The sequence below is a fragment of the Protopterus annectens genome, chromosome 12.part0 (assembly GCF_019279795.1).
Source record: "Protopterus annectens isolate FY-2018-M chromosome 12.part0, PAN1.0, whole genome shotgun sequence".
Classification (NCBI taxonomy): Eukaryota; Metazoa; Chordata; order Ceratodontiformes; family Protopteridae; genus Protopterus; species Protopterus annectens.
In genome coordinates, this window is record NC_056746.1 from 1,188,878,908 (window position 1) to 1,188,893,889 (window position 14,982).

At 40.9% G+C, this 14,982-nt stretch overlaps 1 protein-coding gene across 6 annotated transcripts in view; it reads right to left on the reverse strand.

The window, feature by feature from the left end:
- The window catches only part of ZNF335 (zinc finger protein 335), a 1,318,033-nt gene that overhangs the window by 501,971 nt on the left and 801,080 nt on the right, over nucleotides 1-14,982 (reverse strand). For all 6 annotated transcript variants that reach the window (XM_044090241.1, XM_044090238.1, XM_044090239.1 and 3 more), the window contains one exon: nucleotides 4,820-4,914. In XM_044090241.1, the coding sequence (XP_043946176.1) occupies nucleotides 4,820-4,914 (95 nt within the window). The remainder of the gene's footprint in view (nucleotides 1-4,819; nucleotides 4,915-14,982) is intronic.

Sequence of the window (14,982 nt, forward strand, 5' to 3'; positions counted from 1 at the left end):
CTTAGATCTGGATGCAAGGCTCTTATTTATAAAGCTTGTGCCATGTAGAATTTTTTTTACTACTATGGAAATATGGTGATCAAAGTTCAGATTACTGTTAACCTGAGTTCTTAACTCTCTTACCACTGGGTCTACTCTTAGGGGAGTGTTATCAGTGTTGTAATTTACAGGGGGGTTCACCTTCCCAGGGGGATAATTATGCATTTTTTTGCATCGAGTTTCAGGGTATGGTTCTGGCACCAGTTATTTCTCTGTGTCAGACCTTTCCAGACAATATCTACATATTTTGGGGATTCAATATCTGCCCTCAGCTTGTAGGTGTCAGCAGATTTGGTCATCCAAAAGCCCTCTACATTTGTCTTGTCTTCATAGAAATATACTGCAAAGAGGAGAGCACCCAGTACCAAGCCCTGTGGAGCACCATTAGTAACAGGCCTCTTGGTGGAGGTTGATTCCCCCACCCTAACTCTGTGTGCCCTATGTGGCTATCCATTGGGTGACATAGGGATTTATGCCTAAATCTATGAGTTTGTCTATAACACCTGAGTGAGGAATTGTGTCAAATGCCTTTGCCAAGTCAAGGAAGGCAGTTTGTACCATTTCTGCCCTCGTCTGTGGGTCTAGTGACTTTTTCAAAGAAGTCCATCATGTTTAGCAGGCATCAACTGCCCTTGAAGCAGAACTGGGATAGCTCCACTGTTTCAAGATTTCCTATGTCTTTATCAGGTCCACAATAACTCTTCTTATAGTCTTGCATACAAGACTAGTCAGACTTATTGGTCTGTAGTTCCCTAGGTCTGCTGATGGTCCACCTTTGTCTAGTGGGATGGCAGTTGCAATTGTCCATTTACTAGGGATGAAGCCTATCTGGAGACTGCAGATGAACAGAGATTCTACTGCCTTACAGGTCATGTTTCAAGCTATTTAGCAGGTATCCTGGGATATTCTCAGGAGCCATTAATTCAGTGCGTGTAGCTCTGGAGAGTGCAGCAAGGACCTGTTCTTTGGTGATAGTTGAGAGAGAAATGGTAGAGGGTATTTCCTGGTCGGGGGACTGGGGGTGATAAGGAAGTGAAACTGGAGCTAAATTTAATGCCCAGCAAATTTGCTATAGCCACAAGTTCAGTATAGGAAGTTCCATTTACTATTAGTTCAGCACATTGCTGTATGTTCCCTTTAAGGTTGTATACATAACTGAAAAATGCCTTATGGTTATCCTTAGCCTGACAGGCTACTTTTGCCTCAAAGTTGGCTTTGTTGGACTTGATTAGTTTCCCCAAGTTGTTTGTTGAAACTGATGAGTGAGTTTTTTATCTTTTGGGTATAGCACTTCCTTTTTTTTGGGCAAGATTTTCTATCTTTTGCTGTACAACCTATTTATACAGGGCGTCCACCAAGGGGGCTTGTTTTTGGAGTTTGCCCCAAGTTCATTTCTGTTTGGTACTGCTGTTTCTATGCAGTTATTTATATGCTTGTACAGAGTTCCTATAAGCACTTTCCTATAGGCAACCATTTTCTCCAAGTTTGGGGTGGGGTAGGGTTGTAATTTAGCTATGCCTTCACTTAACAGGAGACATTTAGCCTTGGAAAATTTCTTAAAGGTTCTGGGGTATGCTGGAAGTTCAGCCTTTATATTCATTTCAAGGGTTACCTCTGTGATTTGACCTGACAAGAAAAGATAATACACAAGGAGTGCAACACTCCCTCATATTTATGAGCCGTTTCAGGATGTTAGCATTGACAAAATCCAGTAAGCTTTGAGCCTGTGTGTTAGTGGTTGTGCATGTATCCCACTTTCTGGAGGAATAGTTGAAATCACCCATGAATATATTGCTGCACTGACCTGTAGAGACTTTAGTACATTCAAGTATATGGTATGGTTATCCTTGGTCATAGAAGAGAGACCTATAGCTAGCAAGGATAAGGTATTGGACTTTTTCCAAGTTTAACTGAACATGGAGAAGCTCAAGCATGCCATATTGTTTGACTAATCTTGAGGTCTGCTTACTTTTTATGTTGACTAATACACTTCTACCTCCTGTCCATTCTTGTGTGGCAGCCGGTAGCTGGATAGATGGATGGGAGGCAGACATCAATTGATGGACATCTGTTATGAATTCCCTGGTTTATGCATCATCCATGTCGGTGAACTATCTTCTAAAATGGTTAGTTGTGTAATCAGGGCTGATGCTGGTCACTCTGAAAGTGTCAAGGACTTTGGCCTCTGCTCCAGTGACTGTCATTCGAACCAGTAATGGAGACGTGCTAGCAGCATTGCTACTGGTCCTGTTATAAGCTCTGCACATTCTATTTGGATCAATGTCTCCTCTAGGAGTAAGTGAAGATCTACTGCCGAGGGTGGAAATTCAAACTCACAGCTAACTAGCCCTTCACTTTCACAGACTTCAGCAGTTCACTGATGAAGTCACTTGAAAAGTAGGGCCTTGAAAATAGATTCTGTGGTCACTTTAAACATCCTCTGCAAGGGGAGCTAGATGCAACCACGAGTGCTGATACACCAGAATGTCAATTCTTGCTGCTCTGGCAGCCCTGTCTGAAAACATCATATGTTGAGTGGGCCACAACTGAGTTAATGGCAGAAGTGGCTGCCACATGACTCGAGTTTGACTTCAGGTCATGTTAGGCAGATCCTCTACAGATGGCTGTGCACCATTATACAAGTCTCATTGGCAGTATAACATTCACATCAAATTGTTCAACACTCTCAGGGAAAACTAAAGGAGATGAACACTTGCTTCACTAGGCATGCAGAACCTAGGACTCTATTAAGTGGGGTAAAGACTGAGACTGAGATGTTAGATGATTCTTTAGTGTCACAGCAGAGACAGTAAGATCAAGTATGACAGCGTCTGCCAAGATGAGTAATACCTGGTGGGATGCATGACTCATATGTCTTTCTGCTGGACTGAATAGCAGAACCATTGAGAAGGACTAGTTCAATAACGGTCAGCCTATTATAACCTCAGAGGAGAGAGGGAACAGCATCCAGACGTTCAATCTCCTCTATCACACATAAGCTTTAGCACAACCCTTCCCCAAATTTAGCACCAGCCTGGGCTGGGGTGTAACAACAAATGGATGAAGTATCTTCCATCTTCATCCATGTTTTCTAGCATTTTTTCAAATTCAAGTTATAGTTCTCTGTTTTATTTTTAGAGAGACTCTTTCATTGTTCTCTATCAGAGGGCTATTGAAAAAAGAAAAAAATCAATTATTTTAGGAGCAAAAGAAGAAGGGGGTGGTGGGCTGGCCCAGCTATGGGAATGTGGATCAAGGAGAGGGGAAGGGGTGCAAAGGCCTGCCAAGTAGAAACAAGAATTGGATGAAAGGCAGAGGACAAAGTATAGCCCACCTTTGAAAACAAAACTGCTCTAAATTTAAAATAAATGGTGAAAGGCATAACTTGCAAATATAGGAGACATTGGGAAAAGGAAGAGAGCAATAAAAGAAAAAAAAGTGTCTAAATGTGGCCAGTGTTCATAGGACAGATGCTTGGCTACACAGACATCAGCACAGCTAGCAATGGAGAGACCAGTGTTTGGGATCAGGTATCAGTGGCATCTATATCAGAAGGAATGGTACCAGAGGGATTGTTTCAGAGGAACTATTATGTGAGATCTAACATCAGAGTCAGTGAAGTCAAGTGAGGTGAAGAACAAATGATGGGTATTTTGCCACCTGGAAGCCTCTGGTGAAGTTAACCTTTGAATGACCACCAATGTCTGCTTTCATGGTGCAGAGGGATAAACCCCTGACTATAATAATGCAACCCTGGTACAGACTGAGGGGCTGGATACTAGAGGAGCTGGCCGTGTGTGGATGTGAGGTGGGAATGACTGGTTTAAATGCTAGTTTACAAGTCTTGGAGAGGGTGTTTCCTGGCTAGTTATGGCTCAAATGGAGAGTGTAGTCTTCATGTCATGCAGACAAAAATGAAGAGGAGGTGCAGACAGACCATCTTACAATGGAAGGTGTGTGTGTGTGTGTGTGTGTGTGTGTGTGTGTGTGTGTGTGTGTGTGTGTGTGTGTGTGAGCGTTAGCATGTGCATAAGAATCACCCTGAGAACACTGCATGCCAAACTTACGAGAGGGATTAAAAGAATGCAGAAAGGGGAAACAAATTCCCTTACCATCAGGACAGCACCATGCTAGTGTTATATTGCTTTTCAGCCTTGTTCTGGTGACTAAGCTGGGGGCACCAAAACACAGTAGATGGTGGACTGTAAAGATGGACAGGAACAGATGTACCAAAATAAATAAATAACATTTTCAAAGGCCACTGCTAGGAGGTCACAATCTATCTTAGTCATTAATTAAGCTGGCACTTTCCAGGTTGACACAGGAAGCAGAGGCAATGAAACTTCCCTAAAATACAAGCACAGAATATAAATTCTGCTGTAAGTTGAGTAAAGGTCCTTAAAATATCCACACTAGCATCCTGGGGATGGTTGCTTGAAGACCATTCTTTTTCATGCCACGAAAGAAATAAAAGTTTCTGGAAGGGCAAGGCATTATGGAAGAATGAAGACAGCATCTTCAGCTTGCAAATTTCAGTGTAATGAGCTGTTGTTATGACAGAATGTTAGTTCATTTCAAAGTACTGCAGACAGAACTCTTCAAAGTCAGATCCAGCCATGCAAGAGTGCTCAATAGAGCAGTGTGATCACAGCAAACCAGAACAGCTTTATAAACCAGAGTTGTCTCTTTGGTTATTTATTCCACAGGAAATATAACATTTACTATAGACATTATGAAAGCAATTAAAGTAGAAGGCAATGACTATTAAACAGTACCATACCTGCAGAGCACTTGCTCCTATCTCCCTCTGGGTACTCATGTTCAGCAAAAGATCCAGTGCAGTCTGAGTTGCATGTTCAGCTGACTCTCCAGCTCCTATGAAACAGTAGTTAGTCTTTTTTTTTTTACAAACCAGGCAGTAGGCAAGTCCATATCAAACATCTGGCATTAACATTATTTTCATAAATGTCAGTCATTTTTAGCTCAGTCATATTTAAAAATATTAATTGCGCTTGCTCTCATGTTTTAGGCAGAATTTCTGATTTTCATAACTTACTCAGTGAAGACATTATTCTTAATATGCCACTTTCATCACTTCAAGTTCTATACAGTGATACTTTGACTATTTCTTGAACCAATTCAATTTTCCTGACTCAATACTCCTTTTACACAGACATATAAACATGCTCAAATGTGTGCACCTACACCCACACACACATACAAGTGTCCCCTAATTACTGTAGATTAAGTAAGTGGGGCTGCAAATTTTGGAACAGTTTGTTAGGAGGATCTACATCTGTGCAGAATGAAGGATGCCACACCCCTTCCTAGAACAGAAAGGGCTATGAACAAACAGAAATGAAAAGGGACACTGTCCTCTCCTTGAGAGAGAGAGAGAGAGAGAGAGAGAGATGGACACAGCAAGAGAAAACAGAAATAAAAATGAAAGAAAAAAGGCAAAGTTATATAAATCAGGGACTGTGCTGGCAACACAGTCAGGCTGGAGTCCTGAGTAACAAGACAGAGAAAGCCTGATAAAGAAGGCATCTAAAAGCCTTTGGAATTAGACTTGGCAGTCCATATTGAGTTTGAGCGAATCAGATTGTCATAAAGAGACTGAGCTGCAATGCTAAAAGTTTGACTTTTATTTTTCTTACAATTATCGGCTCAGTATTGTTCACTGTGGAATTTTGAGAACTAGCTAAGATTCACTGAGATATCCAAAATGCTAGAACTAGAACAGATTACTTTAACAAATGCAGCCCAAGAATGTTCTATGAAAGCTGAAAACACGCATTAAATTTATTGATATTTGTTTATTTGAGTAGCCCATCTGAGCAAAAGTCCATTTTCACAACGGGCCTTCTGAGAAACACTTATGTACAATATTTTAGCAAATGGGTGGTGAAAGCCAAACATACTCTGGCTAGGCTTATAAATGCCCTAGGGCAGATAGCCTAGTATGAACCTATGAACCTATAATTAAAAAAATGTATATAAGTCCTAAAGTGTTTAGGTAAATACATACAGTATCCAATTAGTATTTCTAAGATACTATCAGGGGCTGGCATAATGGTTAAAGTGTTCACATATATTTAATGAGGAATCCAAGAAAGTCATGGAATGTATACTAGAGAGTCATATAAAATGGGTGGGAAAAAATATAAATAAAATAGGTCGTTAAGAACATTAGGTGCTACTGCCAAAAGAGATGATACAGACATGGTGGGAATGTTAGGAGTTTGGAATTAAAATGAAGGAAAGTTATAAAGCATAGTATGAGGAATACAAGACTTGAACTGCCGAAACTGAGGACAATCAACTGTGAATCACACATATAAAGATGCAAGCTTTCCCTTATGAAGGGAAATGATCAAAAAAAAGTCTGGAGGTATTACAGTAAAAATGGTGCACAAAGTTAAGTGTGTATTCTTTCTGCGTTAATAATTTCCCAAGGTATTAAAACATCTATGTATTATATGTAAGCAATAGCCCTATGGCCTATGCATTTCCTAGGGATGAGGGTCGGTAGAGACATTAAACAGAGATCCTATCTGCTTGAGTTGGTGGTACTGCAGGTGGATGTAAAATAGCCCATGACACCTATTGAAAAGAGTAGAGGAAGTTTCCTGATACTCTGGCCATATTTCCTCTAGTAGGACTAACCCAGTCAACAAAGGATAAATAAAATAGATGGAATGTTACTGTATTTCTATGATCAGAAAATATTTATGGATACAATACACAGTTACAGGGTACATACTATCTCATGTAACTGTATCCATTTTAGTTTAAACATTTGTCCTCATTTCCTTCCTCTGTCTTGCTTACCCTTGCATTAAAAACCTCTGTTTGCCTTTATGTGCACCCCAACCCCTCCATATCATGAACTACAGTGCTCATAGTCGTGCTCGTGTCCCCCTTCTCCACTTCCTGAAGCTCAGTTACCTTTTTCAGTCTTCACTAGCTATCTTCAGGCTGCTAACAATATTATCATTTGCTTAATGAAATGCACTTTACTCCCTGCTAACCATAAACCTACTGATATCAATTAGGTATCTTTATAATACACAAATGCACACATAAAAAGGTCTTCTAGAGACTTTTCTCCTAAACCTTCTTACATTTGTAGCTCTCCAGTTCACCAAAATCTCTAACATGAGTTTATAAATATTTTATTCTGATATACATGTACTATTACTCCTTTAACAGTCTGTACAAGTAAACTAATCTACGCACAAATAACTGAAGTAAAATTTCAGCAGTTCTATTAATAGTGATTGCTGATAGATGTGTTACATGATGTTATGATACCATATGTACTTAAACAGCCTTGTAGCCTATGCAGATACTATAGCTTTTATCATTATGCACTGTAGTTTCCAACTTACATGCACTATAATGATTAAACTCATGTTAGTTTCCTCAGCCTAGTCATCTTAATATTCTTACACAAAATATCAGTATATAAATATACACTAAAGATGAAATGTTGTCAGCTATGCTGGGTATTGATTTTACTGACCATGGACTAAATAATAGGAATGATAACTTATTACGTGGTAGTACAGCGGTAGCGTTGTTGCCTCACAGCAAGAGGTTCTCCTGTTTGATTCTCGGCTGGAGTACCCTCTGTGTGGAGTCTGCATGTCCTCCCCGCGGTCGAGTGGCCTCCGAAAGACATGCGTGAATGGGCATGCCTTTGCTGAAGGTTGGGAGTCGGGCTGGCAACTCGGCGCCATAAAAATTGACTGCCAATCATTAGCGGACTGGAGTTCCGCTGTGGCGACCCCTAACCGGGAAAAGCCGAAAAGACAAAAAACATTTCAACTACGAAATGTTAGATTGAAACTGAAGTCTTTTTTCACTTTAGGCCTGGTAGATTATGAAATATTTTACCAGCATATATTAGATGTGCCAATAATTTTAACTTTCAAGTTTCACTTATTTATGGAACAATGGCTGGATTTGTGCTACAGGGTCTATACTAAAGTAAGCCCTTAATTGGCCTGTATAGATTCTGGGCTTGAAACACACTTCACTGAATCACTGGATGGTTACGATAGTTTATCTGTCAGTGATGCCTATTACTCAGTGTGTCAAACCTAAATTTTACCCTTGTGAAAGTTGATGTTAGTCACAGAAAGTGTTTTCTTAAGTAGAAAAAGCTCTCCACGGCATCCACACAGATGAAAACCACTGGATCTTCTTTTAATATAATTCCAAGGTCAATGTATCTCACAGAAAGGGATTCAATGACCTCAGATTCAAGCATTTTGTCTCAAATGAATAGTCTGCACTCTGAAGTGAAATGGGCTGTGATTAAATAACTAGTTTTAACTTATGTGTTATCACTTAGTTCACTGAATTCAACCTAGCAAATGTCTAACAAAATGAACAAGTGAAAACTCAACATATCAAGTAAAACAAGAAACAATGCATCACAGCAAACAAAAAAAATCCTAAACACAATATTATTGCAGGGAAGTATGCCCCCTGCCCCACATACACCTCTCTACTTAATTTTACTATTAATGCAGTCACACAACCATGGAAAATGCAGAAAAACACTTATTTAACATGGGCTTCTTCCATTTTTCCACCAGAGTTTTCTGATATTTTTAACAGAAACATGTAAACCTAGCCCCATTCAAGACTGTATTTCCTTTAAGATTCTCTGCAGATAATTATAAACACTGATAGGAAAACATAATATCTGTTAGACAAACAAAGAGCAACAGTCTTCAAAACATTTTTGTATAGTATTACAATAAAATTGGGGAGCTGTAGTATTATCAGTTATTTTGGATCTATAAAAATGAACTTCCAAGTTTTCTCATCAAAAACTACATATAAAAAAGTACTTCATGCTTTACTTGAGTTAACCTTTAAAATGGATCAATTCATTACCAAATGAACTTTGTTCAAGAAAAGGGTAATATACAAGAAAACGATAAACCAAAATTCTAAAAACATAAGACAGAAGACGGGAGTATCAAATTAATGTCATAGGATGTTCTCCCACTGACACAGACGGGTGATTAAAAGGACAGGTGATAGAGTTTCTCTTGAAACAAAACACATACAAGTTGCTGAATACGGTGGAAGACCTAAAAAAAATAGACACATTAAGCAACTTAAGAATATATGGAATACCAGGAAAATGGATAACAGTATGATTAAATTCCTAATCACCTTGTTCTTAAAGCCTTAGATATGCAGTGCAGATACTTTAATTTCGAACAAAAAAAGCCCAGAGAGTACATGTTAAACCTTCCGCTTACCCAGGATCCCCTCTTAAATCAATAATTATAAAGTTGATATCCTAGCTAGATATCAGTGGTATAAAAATAATCTTGGTTAAGTCCTCTATTAAATTTGGCAGCAATAATGTCGCATTTGACCATGACTATTCTTCCAGTACCAGGGAAAAAATACTGGCCCTTAAAGTCCTGAAAAAACAACATTACAACTCATACTTTCCCAGCAAGACAGAAAATACTGGTATCGAACGAAACAAAGATCCTTAATATACTGAAGATGCTGCTTCACATATTCAGAGATAAATATATATTTACTTTCCTCACTGCTAGTAAATACAGTGGATACAAAAAGTGTACACACCCCTGTTAAAATGTCAGGGTTTTGTGATATAAAAAAATGAGACCACAATAAATCATTTAAAAACTTTTCCCACCTTAAATGTGACCTATAACCTGTACAATACAATTGAAAAACAAAGAAATCTGTTGGGGGGAAAAATATAAAAAATAAAAAACGTACAATACGTTGCCATGACTAATTCAGATCCTCTGGTATCATATGTTACTTTATTTTAGAAACCAAGAATAGGAATAAATAAAATAAATACATAACCTACAAAAGAAAATATACTCACGTCCTAAATAACTTAAGAAGGCCGTTTCTTTCAAGCAATTTAGAGAAAAATAACCATCAGTTTCTTTAAATTTAGAGAGACAGTATGTATATAATTAAGTGGAATTTAATGAGAATAGTACTAGGGAAGGGAAAAGTACAGTTTTGTACCTACCATAAATGTAGATGTTTGAGTGCTCATACAGCTGCATTCATAACAGATGGGTTATCCTGCCGTCAGGCGGGTCCTCGGTCGGCCGAATTCCAAAGTCTAGGTTCGGCGTCGGTTGTCGTCGCTTCCTCCCTGACGTCAGTGCGGCAGGGGTATAAAAGAGGCAGCCGACACCATTTTCTTCAGTTTTTCTTGCCCCAGATGTCAGGTGCCCCCAGAAGGAAGGCAAACATAATGTTATGCAAAAATGCAATGTTGATAAATCAAAAACAGTAGTTGCAAGCAAATACACCATAAAAGAGTACCCCAAAGGTTATATGAAAAGGGTTTGTCATAAGGCCTGTCCTAAGAGGGGTTGGAGGGAGGGAAACCTGGACTGCAGCTGTATGAACACTCGAACATCTACATTTATGGTAGGTACAAAACTGTACTATGTTCATCGTGCATACAGCTGCAGTCATAACAGATGGGTAGAATCCCAAAGCTAAGTAAGGGTGGTAGGCACTAAGTGGAACTAGGAGGGGCTAGGATGCCCTGCAGGACTGCTGTGGCAAAGCCCGCTCTAGATTTAGAGTATAGTGGGAGATGATAGTGCTTGGAGAAAGTGTGCACTGAACTCCAGGTGGCTGCTTCCAAAATATCCTTGGTAGGGACCCCCCCAAGGAAGGCTGCAGAGATAGCTGTGGCTCTGGTGGAGTGGGATCTGATGCATGCAGGCACAGTTTTTCCATGAAATGAGTAACAAAAGCGTATGCAGTGGGCTATCCATTTTGGAATTGTCTGTTTGGAAATAGCCTTTCCTTGAGCACCTGCAGCATAGGACACAAAGAGTTGCTCAGATTTCCTGAATGGCTTTGTCCTGTCCAAATAATAATGAAGTTGTCTGTGAATGTCCAAGGAATGTAGTAGTCTTTCCCCTTTGTTTTGTGGATTAGGATAAAAGGTAGGTAAGTGGATAGTCTGATTCAGCTACACTGGATACTACCTTTGGCATAAAGGTAGGGTTGGTTCGTAAGGAAACTCTGTCCTGATGGAAAATGATGAATGGTTGCACAGCCATGAGGGCCTGTAGCTCCGAAACCCTGCGAGCTGAGGTGATAGCCAGAAGAAAGGCTGTTTTCCATGACAAGTACTGTAACTCTGATGAAGAAGCTGGCTCGAAGGGAGGAAGGGTCAGCTTTTCCAATACGAAGTTGAGGTCCCAAGCAGGGACTGGTAGTTTTCTTGGGGGTTTTATATTCTTTGCCCCTCTGAGGAACTGCCTTAACAGAGGATGGGAGAATAAAGGAGGATCTGTGTTGTATTGTGCAGAAATGGCTGAAGCGTGGATCTTGATGGAGGAGAAGGAAAGTCCATTGTTTAACATCTCAGCTAGGTACTGTAAAATCTGAGGTATATTTACTGCCCAAGGACTCTGTCCCTTCTTTTGATTCCAGGCACAAAATCGTTTCCATTTGGCGGAGTAGGCCTTTCTAGTAGAAGGTCTTCTGGCCTCCAAGATGACATCCTGCATCTCCTTGGAGAGGAGAAACTGTTGGGAAATCAAGGAATTCTCCATGCAGCTAGATTTAGAGTTTTGAGCTGGCTGTGAAGAGTTTTGTAGTTGTGCTGGGACAACAGGAGGGACTAGAGGTAGGATCCATGCTGGGGAATGTGTCAGGCTCTTCAGGAGTGGATACCAGTGTTGCCTTGGCCAGTCTGGAGCAATGAGAATCATTTTCGGCCTCTCTGCTCTGGCTTTTAATAGAACTTTGGGCAGCAGAGGAAGAGGCAGGAAGGCATAGACTGTCAATGTTGCCCAATTGAGGGAAAGTGCATCCACTTTCCAGGCCTGTGGATGATAGGTCCTTGAACAAAATTTTTTCAACTGGCAATTTCTGTGGGTAGCAAAGAGATCTATGTCTGGCTGTCCCCATGCCTGAGTTATCTTTGTGAAAATTTGAGGATGCAACTTCCATTCGTGTGGATCTGTCATATTTCTGCTTAGGTTGTCTGCCAGTGTGTTTTCTGCCAGTGTGTTTTCCTTCCCTGGCAGGAATTGTGCCTGTAGTTGAATTTTCAATTCCAGTGCTGTGTTCCATAGGGTCATGGCTTGCCTGCACAGGGAATATGAATGAGTTCCCCCCTGTTTGTTTATGTACCACATCACTGTGGTGTTGTCTGTCCTTATCAATAGCTGGCCTGGATGCAGTAGGTCTTTGAAGGTCATAATAGCCTTTGCACGGCTAGCATTTCCTTTTGGTTGATGTGAAGGAGCTTCTCTTTTCGTGCCCATTTTCCCTGAATGCACTGATTTGTCATGTGTGCTCCTCAGGCGTAGTCTGAGGCATCTGTTGTGATGATTTGAGTTTCTTGAGGTACACAGAAAGGAAGACCTGTGTTTCTTTGGCAAGCTTGAGCCCACCACATAAATTCCTTTTGAAGGCATGGAATGAGTGGTATAATTGCTTCCAAGCTGTGGCTGTGTTGAGACCATAAGTTTTTTAGATACCATTGAAGTTTCCTCATATGTAGCTTTGCACATGGGATAAGTAGGATGCAAGATGCCATGAATCCCAGAGCCTGCAGGACTTTCCTTGCAGTTAGCCTGGTGTAAGTTGCCATTTTTCTGAAGTATTGAGACAGTTGCCCTTGCTTGTCTGGCGTGAGGTAGGCCATCTGGGTGGTTGTGTCCAAGTTGGCACCCAGGAAAATAATTTGTTGAGAGGGTATTAGTTTTGATTTCTTTTTGTTGACTGTGTATCCCAGGAAGTTCAACAGTTTTATTACAAACGCCAGGTGCTGCAGTAGTATGTCCTTGCTGTCTGCTTGGATCAGGCAGTCATCCAGATATGGGTAGATTTGTATCCCTTGTAGTCTGCAGAAGGCGATTACTGATGCCAGGCATTTCGTAAACACTCTGGGTGCAGTAGATAAGCCAAAGGGCAATGCAGAGAATTGGTAATGGGTTGAACCTGCAAGAAATCTGAGGTATCTTCTGCAAACTTGTCTGATGGGGACATGCAGGTATGCCTCCTTGAGGTCCAGTGTTACCAGCCAAGACTTCTTGCCCAGCATGGGAAGAAGCTGCTGTAATGTGAGCATCTTGAATTTTGGCACCTGTAGATATGTGTTTAGGATGGATAGGTCTAAGATACGTCTCCAATCTTTGTCTTTCCTTGGTACCAGGAATAGTCTGGAATAAAACCCTTGACCTTGTTCTTTTGCAGATACCTCTTGAATTGCTTTCATGTCCATGAGAGCTGAAATTTGTTTTTGTGCCTCTGCCCTTTGATTTTGTGGCAGGTTTGGCATGCCTCTCATTTTTGGAAGGGTGTGAAAGTGGAACCTGTAGCCTCTGTCTATAATGTCCAGAATCCATTTGTCTTTTGTAACAATATGCCAATTTTTTGAGAATAATGTCAGTTTTCCATCCAAAGGTGCTGCCATTAAAGCTTTGCTTGGCAGGTGTAGGGGGAAGTCATTGTGTCTGTTTTCTAAAAGACTGTGATCTATCTTCTCCACCTCTTGGGGTTGGTGCTTGCCACTGTTTGGCTCTGAAAGATCCTTGAGGTTGCCCTCTACCCCTTGGATGCCTGTATCTGCCCCTTTGAGGTCTGTCCTTGGCTGGAAAGGACCAATTTTTTGAAGGCCAGTTTCTGCTGAAACGTGGAGGCTGTACCTGCAGGAAATCTTTCACTGTTTGCATTGATTTCGCTTTTTCCTCCATTTTCTTTAGCACCTCCTCTGCTTTAACACCAAACAATACATCTTTTTGAAGGGGTGCATCTAATAATTTAGCTTTGACATGATCTGGTAAGGTTTGCTCTTTGAGCCAAGCATGCCTACGTATAACAGACCCCGTAACAGCAGCTCTACATGAGGCCTCTAAAGCATCAAAACCACACTGCAAGGTATGTTTACCTACTTGCTCTGCACCATGCAACAAATCCTGCAACTCTTTTAAATCTGGTTGTTCTGGTTGTGTCATTTTGCTTTTCAGCTGAGATATCAAAAACTGTTGATACTTTAACATATGGAACTGACAGTTTAATGCCCTCATGGTTAAAGTGGCCAAGGTGTACACCTTTTTCCCCCACCTTTCTAAAGATCTGGAATCTCTCTCTGAAGGTAATGGGTTTTTAGCAGTAGAGGCCTTAATTCCCTTGGGACCCTGTGAAATAGTTTCTGGGTCAGCAGTATGGCTTTTATATAGGAACTGGTAAAAATCAGTAACCCGGTAATACCTGTCTGGTTTAACAGGAGCTGGAGGCAAAGAATCAGGATTAAGGCTGGCTTCTGTGTACACATCATCCAATATATCTAAAACAGGAGGGATAGCCAGAGGCCTATGCTGGGGGAGCAGAAGAAATTCCCTGAGCCTTTTCTTGGAATCTGAGTAATCTTGCCCTTCCCAGTGAAAGTGTTCCCTCAATGTATGCAGGGTTTCCCCAAAAGAGAAGTCCTCAGGGGGGGAGACCGAGGGAATAGACTCCTCTGGATCAGAGTCTTCGAATGGAGAATAGGCACAATCCTGGTCCTCAGATAGTTCTGAGGCAATAGAAGCTTGATCTGAGGAAGGGTAGTCTTCCTCTAATCTGGGCCTTTTGTCAGAGGGGGGTTGAGAACCCCTGATAAGAGTAATCAAATCCTCAGCCATTTTAAGTATCTGTTTTTAGGCATGGAGCCTTGAGAGGGTGTCTGAGGAACCTGTTTTTTGGTTTTCATGGCTGTTTTAGATTTAGTGAAGGCTTTAATAGAGAAAGAGGAAGGCTTGAAGACCCCTTGAGAAATGGCAGGCCTGTCTAAATTCTGAGTTTCCCCACCAGGAGCGGCATCGGTATCTGTAGTAGGAATGGGGGCCGAGGAGCCTGCGACCTCGGGCACTGAAGACACTGGTAATGCATTGTCATCGG